The sequence below is a fragment of the Labrus bergylta genome, chromosome 4, assembly GCF_963930695.1.
Source record: "Labrus bergylta chromosome 4, fLabBer1.1, whole genome shotgun sequence".
Taxonomy (NCBI): Eukaryota; Metazoa; Chordata; class Actinopteri; order Labriformes; family Labridae; genus Labrus; species Labrus bergylta.
In genome coordinates, this window is record NC_089198.1 from 20,835,145 (window position 1) to 20,852,230 (window position 17,086).

The 17,086-nt window shown below is 44.8% G+C and overlaps 1 protein-coding gene across 1 annotated transcript in view; it reads right to left on the minus strand.

Moving 5' to 3' along the window:
- Nucleotides 1–17,086, minus strand: part of ptch2 (patched 2) — a 29,057-nt gene that overhangs the window by 6,092 nt on the left and 5,879 nt on the right. The window contains exons 3-20 of the mRNA XM_020643763.3: nt 11,918–12,107; nt 11,741–11,810; nt 11,555–11,646; nt 9,058–9,166; nt 8,861–8,947; nt 8,613–8,734; nt 7,669–7,816; nt 6,438–6,569; nt 6,185–6,340; nt 5,969–6,061; nt 5,729–5,854; nt 4,533–4,920; nt 3,753–4,277; nt 3,026–3,168; nt 2,698–2,878; nt 2,321–2,601; nt 699–836; nt 52–194 (exon numbers count right to left, since the gene is read on the minus strand). Of these exons, the coding sequence (XP_020499419.1) occupies nt 52–194; nt 699–836; nt 2,321–2,601; nt 2,698–2,878; nt 3,026–3,168; nt 3,753–4,277; nt 4,533–4,920; nt 5,729–5,854; nt 5,969–6,061; nt 6,185–6,340; nt 6,438–6,569; nt 7,669–7,816; nt 8,613–8,734; nt 8,861–8,947; nt 9,058–9,166; nt 11,555–11,646; nt 11,741–11,810; nt 11,918–12,107 (3,124 nt within the window). The remainder of the gene's footprint in view (nt 1–51; nt 195–698; nt 837–2,320; nt 2,602–2,697; nt 2,879–3,025; nt 3,169–3,752; nt 4,278–4,532; nt 4,921–5,728; nt 5,855–5,968; nt 6,062–6,184; nt 6,341–6,437; nt 6,570–7,668; nt 7,817–8,612; nt 8,735–8,860; nt 8,948–9,057; nt 9,167–11,554; nt 11,647–11,740; nt 11,811–11,917; nt 12,108–17,086) is intronic.

Genomic DNA, 17,086 nt, shown 5'->3' on the forward strand with positions numbered 1-17,086 from the left:
TGAATGCACACACATACACAGATGCAGAAACACACACATTCTGTGTCTCACCTCATGATGAAGTCAAACTCGGAGCCTGCCAGCATGAGAACGCCCAGCAGAGTAGAAATCGCTCCGTCAACCACCGGGGCGAACATGTGCTCCAAAGCCACCGCCGAGCGCTTGTTTCTGTTGCCAATCGCTGTCAGGAAGCCCTGCGGCAGGGAAAAGGAGGGGGGAAATCAGTTGGAAATTTTGCCGATCACACAGAACTTCTGCTTGTGGCGAGGCTTGGCACACATCACAATTCCTGCTTTTGGTTTTGTAGGGGATCACTGCGCTACACAAGCTTCCTTGTAAATCTTTAATCACACTTATTTCACCTTTATCACTTTCCATTTCAGGAATTACACGCCCCAGGACTCTGTACTTTGCCCTGATGTTAAAACATAAAAAAAAAGCCTATTGCTCTTATAATATGTCTATTTTTATTTAGCAATAAATAAATGTTGTGACTGTTAATTAGAAATCATAATCCTGGTTGGATATAATTCTTCTCTTTTGTAGACAAATACACTGACAACTGGCAGAAAACTAAAGTTAAAGTATTTAACAATAAGACCATAGTATCAGGTTTCAAGTTAAGTAGGTGTTTAATATTAGGAGCTCAGCCTCCCTTACAGTTAATCCATGAGTGTGTGTGCCGAGGCTGGACTTACCAGTGCAATGTGGACGGTGAACTCCACTCCGATGCCCACAGAGGCGATAAGGATGACCACAGGTATGGCACTAAGCTTGATGCCGATCAGACCCATGATGCCAAACAGCTCCATTGTCATCATAGCCAAAATGAACACCTGAGAATCAAACATGGAAAGGAAGTGTTACAAACTGAAGCGTTTTTATCTGCTAATTCTTGAAAAATAGTAGCATAACAAAGAAACACAGGTTACAAATGTAACCAATTGTGTTGACAAAAAATCCCTCATGAATTTGAGTTCCGTTAGTGAATGAGTTGAGCCTTCTTGCCTTTTCACCTCACACAATCTTTGACCCTGTGCTCAGGGTCCTAACCACATGGTGTCAAATGACCCACCCTGAGGCTTATAGCCGTACCCCTCCTCCGTACTTCTCTTTCTACTCTTCCTTCTACAGGGTGGTGGGAATGATTGACACTCGACTGAAACAACATAACATGGGCACTACCATAACTCCATATTATTAACATTTGTCTCCATTTGTGGAAAAGTCCTCTTTTATTTTACAAGATAGCAAGCCTGTGCGCTTATTTTATTGTTTCCGATATTAAAAGGCAACATCTTACCAACGCAGTGTTCCTGTGCTGTAAACCGAAATACAAACAGCAACAAGTCTTAAAAACAAGAAGGAGAAAACGTTTCCCAGCTCAAAAGGAGCTTTTGATCTCAGCAGGGGCTCTGAGCAGGGGCACGGTTAAATTGGAAATGATAAAAGCCGTTTGATTGGTCCACCACATACATGCCGGGTGAAATCTTCAGAGGCGGGCTGATGCTTACAAACTGTAGATGCATGTACCCTCGCGGCTAGCTGCCTGTCTGAGGAGACTGTGTTGTGTTGCTGTCTCAATCAGTGCTGCTTAAATTAAACACATTCCAACTGAAGCTGGCACTGTTGTTACGCTACACTTCAGCCCCCAACATTGAGGGAGATGTGGATTTGTGTGTATGTGTGTGTGAGTTTGGGGGGCCCTTAAGGAGCACCGGTCCCACCAGCTTGTGTGTGAAATGTTTTCCAAGTCAGACTTTCTCTCTCTTTCTCTTCCTTCCTTACACACACACACACACACACACACACACACACACACACACGCACGCACACACACACACACACACACACACACACACACACACACACACACACACACACACACACATATATATCCCTGATGGATGGGTTTAGCAGGCCAAGGTCGCAACTGGGCAGATCCGTCCTGTCCCCAAGTCTCTCCCTCTCCCCCCTGACAAAAGCAGTGAGGGAATTGGAGGTAGAGGCTTCAGGAGGGCAAAGCCTTTCTTGCTCCTTTGCATTTCCTTTTCTAAGGCCAGCCCAGCCTGCATTAGAATGACAAAGGTCTCCGTGTGTGTGTATGTATGTGTGCGTACTGGCCCTCCGCAGAGAAAAAGAGGCCCCCTAGACAGTGTTATTGAGCTGTGCTGAGGAGGGTGAGAAGAAAGTGAGATGAAGAAGAGAGGGAAGAAGAGGCTAATGATGTTGTTGAGGTAGGATGAAATTTAGGATACAAAACAGGCAGGAGGAAAAGAAGAGCAACAGGATGGATGAGGATGAGAGTTTAAGTGCTTACAATGATGCCGGCGGTCCAGGGATTGAGCAGCAGAATGGCACAGACCAGAAAAGTGCAGGCCAGAACCACACTGATGGCCAGCAGGAACCAGTGTCTGAGGCCGATATACTGCTCCCAAAAGAGGAAGGGGTATCCGTTTGGGTAGTTGAACACACCCTTGCGGCCAAACTCGTCACAGATGGTCCGCACACTCTCGATGGCCTCTACAAAGTCGCTGGCCTGGCGAAGGCCGTTCAGGTAGAAGGGGAACTGGGCAAACTCCAGGGGCTCTGCAGCTGGGACTGCAGGAGAGCAACAAAAAAAAAGTTAGAATTTGAAATCGATCTGAGATAAAAGTTTTTTTCTTTTGGCTAAAATAATATGTAAAAGACACTTACTGCGCAGATTCTCCCCTGTAGTGTCATACTTGTCGTGAATCCACTCTCTAGGATGTGGGTAGAAGTTAGCCTGGGAGGCAGCATAGCCAAGGGGATCATTACTGACCCAGACTGTCAGGTAAATGTAAAACACCTCCTGGGGGATCAAACCCTCTGCATCCACCAGACGGCGAGAAGTCAGCTAGAGAAAAATAATGCAAAAGTCTGTGTCAAATTAAATGGTAAAAGGACAACTGGTGATTCAGTTGTCTAAAATGCCACACACACACTGTCAAAGGATTGACAGGCAGGTCTGTTTTAGAGTCTTTCTGGTAGCTTATGGACATACCTGGCTGTAGTTAAAAGGCTCTTTCTTGGAGCCGGTCTGGATGAGGAGCTTGTAAGCCAGTGCTCCGTCCTCTGTGCCGTTGCGATAGCTGTCAGTGGTAATCCTCCCTGCCTGCCAGTCAGCATCAAATGCAGCCTGAAGACCTGCAAGAGGTAAAACACAACCCCCCAAAAAAAGGATTATTGTGATTGTCAATGCTAAACTTTCTTTTCCTGTAAGTTTTCCTTCGTCATAAAACTATAGGTAATTGCATGTGGACAGGAAAACTTAGATTTTGAGAAATGTCCTTTTTCTTTTTTTTTTGTAGCTGGCTTTAATTGACCCGTTAGTGTTCACTTCCTCTTGAATGCATCTATGACATGTCATAGCCTGAGGACATACTCTCTCACACATTCACACACACACACACACACACACACACAAATACAGATACACACACATGCCAAGATAACCCTTGACCCCAACCTGTCTTATGCACCCCCCCCTCCTAGGCCCAGGTGGATGGATGTAAACAGCTTGACTGAACTCTCATTCACCCTTTGCACATTCTCTCCCCCAATCCCCCACACACACAGACGCTTGCTCCCGGCCTCGCACCTGAAAAAACCTGATGCACATGTACCCGATTCTGACATCATCATCAGAAACCCTCAGGGGGGCAGAGAATTCCTAATAACCTGACTCACACACAAAAAAAAAAAACCCACGAATGAGACTGATTTTGTACCTCTGAGCCAGTCCTGGAAGTAGTGCAGCCACATCCGGGGTAGTTTTCCGTCGCTGTCTCTGACCACGTATTTGACAGAGTTAAAGGCATTGTGTAGCTGGATCAACAGTCTCTGCGACCGCGCGTAATCGAACCCATCCATGGTCACCAGATACATGTTGTAGAAGGAGAAATATTTGAACTGGGCGTCGATGAAGTCATACTCCTTGGTGTCGCGTGGCACGATGTCTGTAAGGTAGAGTCCGTCGTGCACCATGGTAGTCCCATAGAGGCTGAGGCCCAGGAGGCCCAGAAAGAAAACCACCACGATTGCTTTGCTTTTAGGCTTGAGGAGCAGAGGGGCATATTTGTCCCTGGCGAAGCTGGAGAGGTTCCAGTGCAGGAAAGGGAGAGGGACACACTTCTTTCCTGATTTGGAATCCTCCACCTGGGCGAGCAGGTCCCGTGTGGAGCTGGAGGTTGGGGTGAAGAGCTGGGATCCATAGGGGTCTGTCACAGAGGTGGTGGTGGGGGAAGGTGTGATGGCTATAGTGGAGGAGAGACAAGTAGAAAATTGACGTTTTTAGTATTTATGTATTTACCCGTTAATTTTAGCAGGAGTATTTCTATTGTGATACACAATCTCTTTTATAAAAGAGACCAGGCCAAAACTAACAGAAATTACATCATATAATTAGTTTGAAGTATTCAGCAACAAGACATGTAATGAAGAACCTAACCTAACCTAAATAATGTTTTTACAAAACTATTTGTACAAAATTTCATATCATTTGTTTTTACCTTGAGGCTGTGAAGGTGGGCAGACGATGATGGATGTTGGGCTGGTGGAGATCTGAGATGTAGGTGGCAGGATGGTGACGATATGCTGGCCTGCTGCATCACACTGTGTGAACGCCTGCACCGTGGTGGTGATCTGGGTGCTGGTGGTGATTGTCGACCCTCCCGTGTACTGGTGTGTGTGGGCTGTGGTGGTCGTAGGTGTGTTAGGCTGCTCTCCAGCATCCGACAGCTCATGCGGGGAGAGTTGGATGACACGGTCGGCACAGGGGCTGTACAGGCAGCAGAGGACATCCAAACGCTTGTCCTCCCGCCTGTGGAGGTCCAGGCTGAGGATGGCGGGGAAGATGAGCAGCACCATGGCAAAGTTAAACACGACCACAATGGCCGCCTTGGGAGAAAAATACAGAGAGAGAAACAAAGTGAGAAAAACAGGGAACATTATGTGAATTTACAAACACCATATTCCAGCTGGGGAGAATCAGAGCTCCTTTTTTTTCAGCATCTGAGACCACAGCCCAGAAAGCGAAGAAATCATTGCTCTAAATAACCAGCCAGGAATACTGAGCGAGCCAGAAAGGGAGAGAGAGAGAGAAAAGAATGCCAAAATAAAAGAACTACAAGAAAGACTGAGGAAAAAAGTGGGAGGGAAGGAATATATATGTTACGAGTCTGAGCAAAACCATCACCCTTCACTCACCCCGTTCCCTGAAGCTGACATTCTAACTGGCTGTGGGTTCCACTCTGTGTACATCTACTTGTGTGTATTTGCGTGTGTGCTTGTGCATTTCAGACCACCCACAGTTAGTCACAGATCAGAGCAAACCGCCTTGACGGGCCAGTGATATACTGATCCACTCCTCCCTCCCTCTCTCCCTCTTGCTCTCTCCCTTTCTCTGTCTGTTTATCACTCTCTTTGCTCTGATTATTCCACATTATACACATGCACACAAAAGTCTATGCACATATACACACAGGCAGAGACACGCACATGCTAAGAAAAGTTGGCCCCGTAGGTGCAGTGGCAATAAAACTAACAACAAAGGCTTTCCTCGCTCTGAATAAGTGTCACCTCTCTTAAGTTATCTCTTTCATTTTCAAAGGAGCCCCAGGCCTCTCGGTGAGCGATTGTGTACATGTGTTTATGTCTGTGCGCATTGCGGGTAAGAGTGTGTGAATGCATGAACAAAAAAACATACCTGCAAAGAGAAAGCTCGCAACGCAGGGATGGGTACAAGAGCTGCCATGAAGAAGGCAATCATGTTGTTGATGGAAGTCAGAGCCACACTAGTGCCGGTGCGACGCAAACAATCTCCTGTCCGTTCCTTTAAAACACAGGAGAAAATATCTCAAATGAGGAGAGGAGAGGAGCGGAGAGGAGAGGAGAAAGGGAGGGAAGGAGAAAGGGAGGGAGGGAGATAAAAGTATCATAAAGGTACCTTAAAGGGGATGTTAGTCCCAGCTTCAGTGAAGGAATGAGCCAACAGAAACATGTCGTCCACACCAATCCCAAGTGCAAGGAAGGGGAGCACCTGTGATGGGAAAGAGTTACAATGAGCATCTTAAGTGTTTGATATTCAAATCAAGGCTTTAAATCAAATAAATGTTTATTTTAATTAAAGTAACACAGTAGATGTAAATTGTTTGTGTTGTACCTGTGTAGTTGCAGCGTTGAAGGACAGCCCAAGCAGGGAGCAGAGACCGAGTCCTGCAGCCACAGACAGAGCCACTAACAGCACCCCAGCCAGTCCCACAGCCCCCTGGGATTTGGCACAGTCCCACCTTAGCATGGTTACACAGGCGTAGGCCAGCTGCAGAAGAAACGTCCGAGTTAAATTTCAGTACAGTCAGACATTTTCACGTGCTTACTAGCATACATTTCGGACTTGAATCCCGTGTTTTTCTCACCATGAGCAGGTATCCTCCAGCCACCCTGATGACGCTGACATCAGAGAAGGATTTCATGATGTCATTGAGGGTGGTGGTGGAAAAAGCATGGAGGGACTGGGTGGAGTTATCTGGGATACTCTGGTGGACCACCTGAAGGATAAATACCAGTTAATCATCAGGCTCAATTATCCCAAAACTAGCTTTCCTTTCATAAGGGATGCAAAATATGTGTTTTTCAGCATGTTACCATTATAATTGAGGATTAATTGACCAAGAGAAGATGCTACGGAAAAGCTACATGACAAGAGCTATAGATTATTTTCACATTACTGCACATAGTCTCCTACAGCTCCATATACTAGGGACTTTTAACCGCCCCCCCCCCCCACCAAAAAAAAAACACACTGTCCCTTTGAAACTTGTGCAAAAGTGAGTAAGGATGTGTGTGCGTTTTTACATGTGCTAGCATGTGTGTGAGTGCGTGTGTATGTATGACAACTGAGGAGTAATGAGCACAGATGCCAGAGGTTGTGAGGTCAAAAGTCAAAGGGATGGGATCACATGGCCTGGAAAACGACTCCCTCCTCTCTGTGCCACGAGCAGACAAAAACTCTTCAAAAGTGCTGACCCTGTCGTGTTGAGTTATCATAGGTATAATAGATAAGACTCTGTTTTTGGTTCTTTATTCCGTCAGGAGGAAGTGTGTTGTGTTTTTGTCAGGTACTGTTTTGGGATTGTTCCCTTTTCCTCCCTCACACACATGTCCCCTCTCTTCTCCCTCCCTCTCTCCTTACCCTCAACGTGGTGGGTATCAGCTATCACAGCAACAGCTTGTTCCTATAACTAGGGCTCTGACAGAGAGGGATGTTTGGCCTACCACACACACACACGCACGCACGCACGCACACACACACACACATAGACACACAAACACATATACACACATCTACTGCCCTTGTGTGCCCTGTGATTCGCTTTACAAGGGAGCTGAAGACTGATGGAATTCAGACACTGCAGAAAAGTCCCATGCAGTGTGTGTGTGTGTCTGTGTGTGTTTGGTGCCAAAGAAAAGCAAGACCACATAGGGACAAGGAAATGCCTCCTCATTATCCTCATCGTGCTCCCCCATGTTGTTGGCCACATACAAATCTACTCTTCCTTCCAGCTTTATGCGTGCAGTTTTTTTTTAGTAATGTATGCATGTGAGCATTCAAGTATATATCATTTGTGCATTAGTGTGTATCTGCACCTCCACAAATTTCCTCTGCCAGGACTCGAGGATGGCGGTGGCCTTTTCCTCATTCCAGTTGATGTCGTGGATTTCGTAGTCGTCTTTAAAGTGCTCGTACAGCTGCTTGGGACTCATCAACAGGAACATGGTTTGTAGAGCCTCCGCACTGCAAAACAAATAAACACACAAACGTTAGCTCAAGACACAGCCGAGATGTCAGGTAAACATGGTTTATATTGTGTGTTGAGCTGAGTTTAAACCTACACTGCATCATCCATCTACAAATGTAGCACATTAGAAATCATCCAGTCAGACATTTTGGCTGCAGGAACAGACTTCTCTATGAACAGCTCAAGGCAGGTGTCATTTCTTTTGGGATTGTCTTCCTGCCTGCCTGTGTATGTGCCAGTGTAAACAGCTTAAAGCAGGTGTAATCTAGTCGGCCTGTCTGCTGGCCTCTCGGTCTGTGACCCCAACATCTGCGAGTAAGTGTGGCTCGTGCATTGTGGGACTAGAATCCCTTTACATCCATGGACTTGCTGGACCTGTGTGTGCAATGATTTCAGACCTGACCCAAAGCGTTCACTCTATCTGTCCTGGCCATGCTTTAAAATATAGTTGAAGTCAGCTGTCCTTCTTCTATACCTCCTTCTACTTTGCACAACAAATGTGTGACACGGTGGGAGGGCTTCATGTGTCTGTCAGTCATCTTTAATTGGCCTATCCTGGACCAGGGTCAAACAGGAAACTGATCCCTCTCAGTACGAGGCATTCCTAGCATGTGTGTGTGTGTTGGGTTGGAAGAGGTTACACAGATTCCAGTCACACTGCTTGAGTGAAAGCAATCACACAACCCTCCTTTACTATTACATCTTCCAGTAAGACAAGATAATGTAATCTATAGAATCCACACAAACTGCAGCGTGTGATGTTGCTGTACATGTTTTTAAAAAAACACACACCTCAGCAGAGCATCCTGATTACTCTTTATCCGCCCTCCCAGGATCAGCTCCTCCTGCCAGTGCATGAACTTCCGGCTGAATCCATGGCAACCACCCTGGAGACGCCCGGCAATGTCAGGACTCTGAATAGATGAGCAGCAGAGAAACAGGAAGCAAAACAAGTTAGGTACTCACATTTTATTTTATGGGTATTGCTGCCATCTTTCTCAAGTCATTGTTTTTTATATGACTGAAATGTGTGTTTTTACCTCTCCTTGCTCCTTGTTGGGGGCACTGAGGGGGCAGTCAGGGTCTGAGGGGTCTAAACATGGTCTGTTCATATAGGCATGCCCCACCTAAAGAATTACACAATAATACTCAAGTGTCACAGTGGGAAAAAGTAGGCAACTAAATTTAAAAAAAGTGTTTCAATCAGTAAATATGTCAGTGTGTATTTGTGTCTCACCTGTGCTTTGTCCAACATCTCTTTGAATCCCTCTAGTGAAGTGAACTGACTCAGCTCCTCCATCAGCTTCACTGGATCCAGATTCATCCACTGGATATCTGGCATTCCCCTGAAGAACAAAGACACAGTTACGATGAACATCGTGCATCAGATTTTGGACAATAATCCCAAAAAGAAACTCATCATTTTTATCAAAGCTCTGCTGATTTTTACTCTGAGTAGTAAAAACTAGGATTCCTTCAGTCCAGTTTAATTCTCTCTCTCTCTCCCTCTCTTTCTGCTGTGCTGGGCTAAGCAGGAGGCTAGCTGCAGATACAGGATAAAATAGCGTTTATTATCCTGTTTCACGCTGCCACAATGCCCAGGGAAAAGGCATGGTGGCTGCCTGCTCACTTCCATTCCTCAATGTCCTGCACTGAGTCATAACAATTACCTCTTCCTCCCAAACATCTTGATAAGGAGGGAGGGAGGTGGGGAGAATGGGAGGGGAAAAGGTGAGTTAAGGAGGGGAATCAATTGAGTAACCACACTATTTGCTTTGTGATATTCACAGCAACAGAGCTAACTTCTTTACCTCACGTACTGTACTTTCTCTCTTTAGTATCATTTGAAATGTGCTTCACACTAAGGACTTTAAGTCAATATTTACAAATGAACAAATGAACAAATGAACGGTGAAGTCACACTTTTTGATTTTTGTAGAACATTTTACGGTCACTTTATGGATTCACATTTCAGTAGTTCTCTGTTTTCATTGTCAACAACTCACAAAAAATGGCAGAAAAGAGAAAAAACAGCTACATTAGGAATACATACTTTGTCAATGTTGTGTGGCTGCACACAAAAGAATGCCCAAACATTTGGGGGTTTGGTGCCTTGCTCAAGGGCACCTTGGCAGTGATAGGGCCAGAAACTGGCACCTCTCCAGCAACCAGACCAATACTTCCATACAAGACTGTACTGGGACTTGAACAGGCAACCCTCTGGTTCCCAACCTAAGCCCCTCCAGATTGAGCTACTGCTGCCCCCTGATCTACCCACCTAGATGTTGTGATTCTTTTCACACAATAAAATGATGACGGACAGAAAGAGAGAGAGTAGGGAATTAAAAGAATCCCAATCTTCCTCTCCTATTCCCACATACCAGGCTCTCTTTTGCTGCTGCTCGCAAAGACACACTCCTTTATCAGCCACTTTTTGCTTGAGTGAACCGGGCCCTTTTGTTTTTTCATAGATTACCGCTCTTTGTTTTTTTTTCTCTCTCTCTCTCTCTTCCTAACTCCTTTCTCCTCTCTTCCTCTTCACTCTAAATTTCACTTTTTTAAATTTTAAAGCAGAGCTGACGTCAAGCTGAAGCCTAACTCTGAGCACACAGGCCTCAGTGACCGCCGCAAGTTCCCTTCTTCCCCACATGAGAAAAAAACAAGTATAAAACGACATTTGATAAACAACAACAGATGCTGAACACTTTGTGCAATTTACAGGAATCCTTGGAAGACGTGTGAATCATCAAAGACCCCCTTCTCCCTCTCTCCCTCTGTTGCACTGCTTTCTCACAAGCCAACTGGGAGATGCTAAAGATGGGAAACTTGTGTTTGTTTCTGTGTGTGCTCGCTTGTCATGCAACATACAGCTGTCAGCTCTTGACAGAAATATAAACAAATAAGTCGTCTGCAAAGAAACATCTGCTATGAGCTAAACTATCTTTTATAAATCAAGGGCTCAATTGAAATATCACCTCTGACGACAAAAAAAGCTCTCTTTCAGTGACTCAATTTCTCAAGAGAACTTTGCCCTGAAAAAAAAGAAGGTAAAAAAAAACCTGAATCCACAAATGCCCAAATACGCCCAGACTTCACTGTTACCCGTCTTGTAGCCTCTCTCAGTCTTTCTCGGGGGACTTGAGACTTGAATACTGCCCATTTATTTGTTGGACAACTTGGGAGCTGGGAGCCCGAGGCATTACCATGAGAATGCCGAGTGTTAGCCGTGAGCTGACAAAGCCGACCCCCCCACCCTCCCTCCTCCGGGGCCCCTGCACTGATGGACACTCACTCGTAAACTGAAAGAATGCTTACCATTGTCTGACCCAAAGGGCTCCCCTGCCACCACCACCACCACCACCACCACCACCACCACCGCTGCCGCCGCCTCCCCGTCCTCCGTTCTACCAACCCACCACCCAGTTTTCTCCAGCAAACATCTCCCCTCCCTCTCTCTCTCTCTCTCTCTCTCTCTCTCTCTCTCTCTCCATCCCTCCCTCCTGAGTCCCTCTCTGGGCCCTAAAAGAACTCTATTACTGACCACCTCTGTCAGTCACAGCACCCACTGACAGACTTTTCAAAGCCCAACTGTATGTCTCCATCGAGCATGTGTAAAAAGTTATGGACCCCTCTAAAAGCTAGTCTGCAATGCAGATATGATGGAATCAATGAGAGTAAAGTGAGAGGCAAGAATATCCATGATTTTTAAGGTGGTCAAATATTCCAAGACTTACGGTAAATAGGCGGATCCTCCTTGAAGTTTGGCCCCATCCCAAAAACAGTCCAATGGAGTGATTATCATACAGGGGAATAGCTTGTCAATCATCTGGGTTGAGGAAATAGAAAGACAGAATGGTTACATCATAAGTAAGGGATAAATAAGTATGAAGGACCAAAAATTTAGATTATTGCGAACTTACCCTTTCAATCATGACATTTTCTATAATAGGAACTCCTGATTTATAGCATATTTTGTTAAGATCCCAGGATCTAGAAGAGAGAAAAATATTAGTTAAAAGCAAATATTAGTTATTAGTTAAAATAAATATACACAAGCATTAGCACAGCTAACACAGAATGGCACGTGGTCCACTCACTTTCCAAACAGCGACACCTGGACCTTGCTGGCAGACAGGGCGGCCTCCATGTGAACCAGCATTGCTTCCTGGGTAAGAATATTGGTGCCCTCTTCTTTGGGGGTCTGAATGAGCATCTGTGAGGTAAATACTGACTCCTCTCCCTGCTTCTCCTTGGTGTAACGAAGCTCTGTGCTTACCCGACTGCCCGCTAAAAAAGAAAGAAAATAGGACAAATTTGTACTGAATTCTTGTGATAGATAGATAGATAGATAGATAGATAGATAGATAGATAGATAGATAGATAGATACATACATTAGCATTAGCATATAATTTCCTTTCCTATGCACACACACACACACACATTTGGTTCCTATAACCAAGTGTGTTGCTTCAGTATATATCTGCACATTCACTTACACAAGAACACACACATATATCGACCAACGCCCTTGGCCCTCGCCAGTGTTGGTTTTGAAGGAACTTCACACAAGCCAGAGTCTGGCCAAGAGAAATGAGTAATACAGCTTCTCATTGGCTCCTTCTGCAGAACAGATGTGCCCTGTTAGTTAGGAAAACCAGCACTGTGATGCCCCCAAAACCCCTCTGCCACTCTGTTCAGTGCTGCAGGTATTGATAAAGATATTTTGAATCGAAAATCAGTAGACTAAGACATCTACAAGGGGTCAGACTTTGGGGATGTTTTTGGGAATTAAAGCAACAAGAATATAAAGAAGGTAAGGAAATTGATAGAGTGATAAATGTGGATGAACAAAAAAGAGATAGAAAGATGATGAAAAAACAGAGAGAGGGAGAGCTATGTTGTGCTGTGTGGTAGACTCCAGCCCCCTAATTACAGGAGGTTGCCCTGAAAAGAGTTTGCCAGCCGGGGGGATCTGTGCTTGTGCCAAGTGGACATGAAACATGCCGCGCTGGATCACAGAGGGCCCGTCTGCCCCTCTCGCTGTCCCACTACATGACAACCCCTGAGAGGGAGCAAGAGGGAGGGAGGGGGAGAGAGAAAGGGGGGAAGTGGGGAAAGTCTTGAATCTCCTAAATTTCAACTTCGTCACTCTTTTTAATCACTTCTCTTAAGCTGCTATCTATTTCTCTCATTTTCCTAATTACCTCTACATTTCCAAACTCATCCTCCATCTCCCTCTATCTCTTTTTCTGTCTTTCTCTCCTCTTTCACTCTCGCTCTCTGCACCTCCCCCAGCCCGGAGCAGGCTCCTATAATTGATGGGGAGAAAAGAAAAAACAAACTATTCAGCCTACGCCACGAAAGTGTGAGATCAGGTTAGAACTGTGGGCCTTGGAGACTCGCTCCAATATTTCGAGGCTTTGCTTTCAAGGCTTTAATTACTTATGCACGGGCTTCAGAATAAAAGGTCACCTCGTTTATTTTCAGTCAGAGGTGCCTTTTTTCAGCGTCTAGCTAAGTTCATCGCAGAGAGAGAGAAAAACTAAATGGGACATGCTCTTATTGGATATTCGTTGCAAATCTGGTGGTACAAACTTTAAGGTTTTAATTCATTTAATTCCAAAGGAGCAAGAATTAAAAAAAATAGAAACCTTTTTTTTAGATGTTTGGAAACCACAACTCCTGTTTTCTTTATTTTAAAGTGACTCTTACTGAAGCATTTTGTCACTTAGTCAAGTACAGGTACAGAAAATCTGGTTTCATTAGAGCTACACTTCTCCCTGTCTCCACTCACTGTCCTCCTAACACAGATTTCCAATCAAAAAAGGGCTACTACAAAATAAAACCTTTTCCGCCCGCGAACCTCTTTGACATCTGTTAAACCTTTTTTGACATTTCGTATGTTAACCTCTGCAGCGTGGGGTTTTGATCCCAACAGGAACTGGGTGGCTCGGAGAGACTCTGGCTCTGTAATTACAGGCCTCCTGAAGTAAATTATATCTATTTGTGTCTCGTTCCTCCCATCTGGACCACCCAGGCAGCCAGTCCTCTCTCTTTCTCGCCTTCTCTCCTCAACCCCTGGTCCGGCCCCAACCACCCAACTCTCAGCTCCGTGGCTAGTCTGCTAAGTTCAGCTGTGCTTCCTCCACCACTCAGGAACCTCATCCTTTCTTTTCATATCTCTTTCTTCCTATCTTCTACTTTATCTCCCTCTCTTCCTCTCTCTTCTTCTCCTTTTCTCCCTTTTCTCGCTCTCTTTCACTCCCCCCTATCCTCTCCCTGCACTCAGCCTGCGCTCCACACAGCCTTAAAGAGACAGTTCCCGGAAATTTTCCCACCCTGGGAAGAAAGCGCCTTTGAGTGTGGAAGTCGGGGGTTTCAACATAACCAGCGGCTGGTTATTTTATTACATGAGCAATTTTGTAGCATGAAATACTAAACTGTGTTGGCAACATGATCAAATACACAGAGATCACAATTTCTACAACAGTTCTTTGAGTGGATGATTTTGAGAAACGGGATGAACATCTTAGAAAACAACGCCACTCTTTTGGATGCAACTTTTAAATAATTGACTTACTTCAACACTAAAATGGCTTTCACAACAGTTACAAGGTTGGGAAAGTGAAAAGTGAATAAAAAAAGTCCGAACAAGCGCAGACATTGTTTCATGGCTGCAAGTGCACAAATATAATATTTGTATGAATGTGTGCACACATGTGCCTCTGAGTGTGTTAGTGTGTGTGTGTCCACCGGTGTAAACACTGAACCCTGTCTCCACCAACCTCACTCATTTCCTTTCCACCTGACCCTTCCTTTCCCAAAAAGCTGAACTCCCAGAATCCCTTAACTCTGTGAAAAATGTGCGGCTTCTCACATCTGGCTGCTCGGACAGAGGCAAGGCCACCTTTAAAGTGCTGTGTTAAAATGTATTCTATTCTATTCTTCTCAATTCTGTCTTCGTGGCTTACAGGCCTAGTACCGGTTCCAGGCTGTAGTAGGTCAGACCAGGCCACCTTCAAAGTTCAGTGTGGTAGATTAGCTGGATTAGGGGGCCTCTGAAAGGCCCCACGCTGCTATGGAGGAAGACCCAAGACGAAGAGGACTGGAAGTGACATGTATGTTTTTACCCGCTATCTAGTGTATTAGAAGCTAACGTTTTCTGATTAACACAACATGTTAGAAAACAGCAATTTACAAAGAATCTCACAAAAAAAAAGATACATTTTAGGTGGAAAAAGTTCTGACTAATGCAGATTACTAAGAATATATATAAAAAAGAAAGCTACGCCTTGGCTTCCATCTTCCATCCATCATTTACTTTTCTTCCTTTACACAGTGTCCTTTAACACAAGTCTTTTATTTCTTTCATTTTCAGCAAAGGACATGAAAAATCCTTTCTCCCTGCCTGGCACAGAGCACCACAAAAACCCTCTTGCTCCTTTTGTTACCTTTGCACCCATCATAATCAGGACTGTGCCCTGCTTTGGGTCCTCCTCGGCCCAGACCTGCCCTATGGCATTCCCGAGCCAGGGCACAGCCTACATGCAGGCTGCTCCCAGCAGATGGGCCGCTCCTCCATACAATCCTTCAGTACACACTGAATTCAAACCCTTTTTGTCATTCAACCCTTCAAATTCTTTCAGATGTTTCCCCAACAAATAGCAGAATAAAATAAAGAGGGAACGTTTTTTTTTTTTTTGCACAACAAAAGCAAATGGACCAAAACTTTCCCAGCCTGTAAAACAATGCCGGAGTCGACTGTGGGAGGGTGAGGCCGGGGGCGAGAAAGAGAAGCTGGCACTTTGGTATCTTACCTATAGAAATACAGTGTGTGCGTGTGTTTTTGTGTCCACTCTCACGCTGTAGCTGTTCATTAATCGTCAAAGACAGCTGTATTATTTTAGGAGGAGAAAGTCCTAATTTATGTGTGAAAATGAGAAACAAAAATGATCAGTTTCAATGTGTAAACGCTGCAGCTTCCAGCATCTTCAGAAAAAAAATCAAGCATGCTCAGATCACACCTTAAAAACAGTATAAAACTGGAAACAAAATGAAAAATCAGTTTCACTTACATTCTATTCAGATGTGCCAGTGGTGTTAGCCACCACACATAAATTTCCACCAGGGTTGGCATTTAGGCACTTTCTATTTCCATATGTATAGGCTTGCCTCTACTAATTATGCTAATCATGGGCAGAGTTGGCCACTGTGAAAAATAGTCACATTAGACACTCCACTGACCGCTAATACTGCTTAATGTGTGGTTGAAACATACATTCATCCCTGCCTGAAAGGCAAAATTTTTCCACGTTGCTGGTTTCATTCAGACCAGAAATGAATTTATTGAGCCCAAGAACCATTTTCTTTTTTTCCTCCCCAAGTACCAAGAAAATGTTCAGCCTCTCTCCGTCTCCCTCACCCTTTACTTTTTATACTTTCACGCTGTAAAGACAGAGGCAAATGGTGCAAACTCTAAGGTGACTGGTGCCGCTTTATTTGGCTCACACCAGAGACAAAGGTTGCTCTTCAGCAAGGGAAGAAAGGTTGCTTTACTATATTGATTGAGTTTTCATTATCCTGTTTTCAGTTGCACTGCAGCCTTTCTCAGCGTTGCATTCAATGATGTAAAGGTTGACAGTCCAGAACCCATTTTTTATAAAAGCTTGGCACCAAAATAAAACGAAAAAAGTATGGTTTAATGTTCTCTGTGTCAAAGTGGCTGTCATTTCAAAATGCAGTCAAAATGATGAGAACTTTTGTTCGAAATTACAAACCTAAAAACCCAGGTATGGCGGTCTGTGTGTTTCCTGTACATGAGAAGCAAAAGCCATGTTTCTGTCATATGTATCCATAGCAGCTCAACTAGTGTTTATTTGTTGGGGGGTGGTCTACCGAATGTGTGCGAGAGTGTGTTGGGGGGGGGGATGCTGAAAAAGGGGATGGAATGAAGGAGACTTGGATTGAAGGATGGCGGGAAGGAGGGGTGAAATAAACATTTAGAAGTGACCCAGGTTGACTCTGGTCTTGTTTGTTCTCTCTACCAGTGAGGTCCTGGGCCCTGAGCGCTGGGAATTTATTTATCTAGCTGGGGCACCAACGCGCACTATTCACCTCCAATAATGCCTCATAGAGCTCTCTTTCTCTGTCTGAACTGGGCCGCAGTGTGCGCTCTGATGAATTATAGCATTTACCTGCTGTGCCGCTCTGAGGTTTGTTTAGAGAAACGGCTCCCAAACATCAGAATGCCCACGTGTGCATTCGC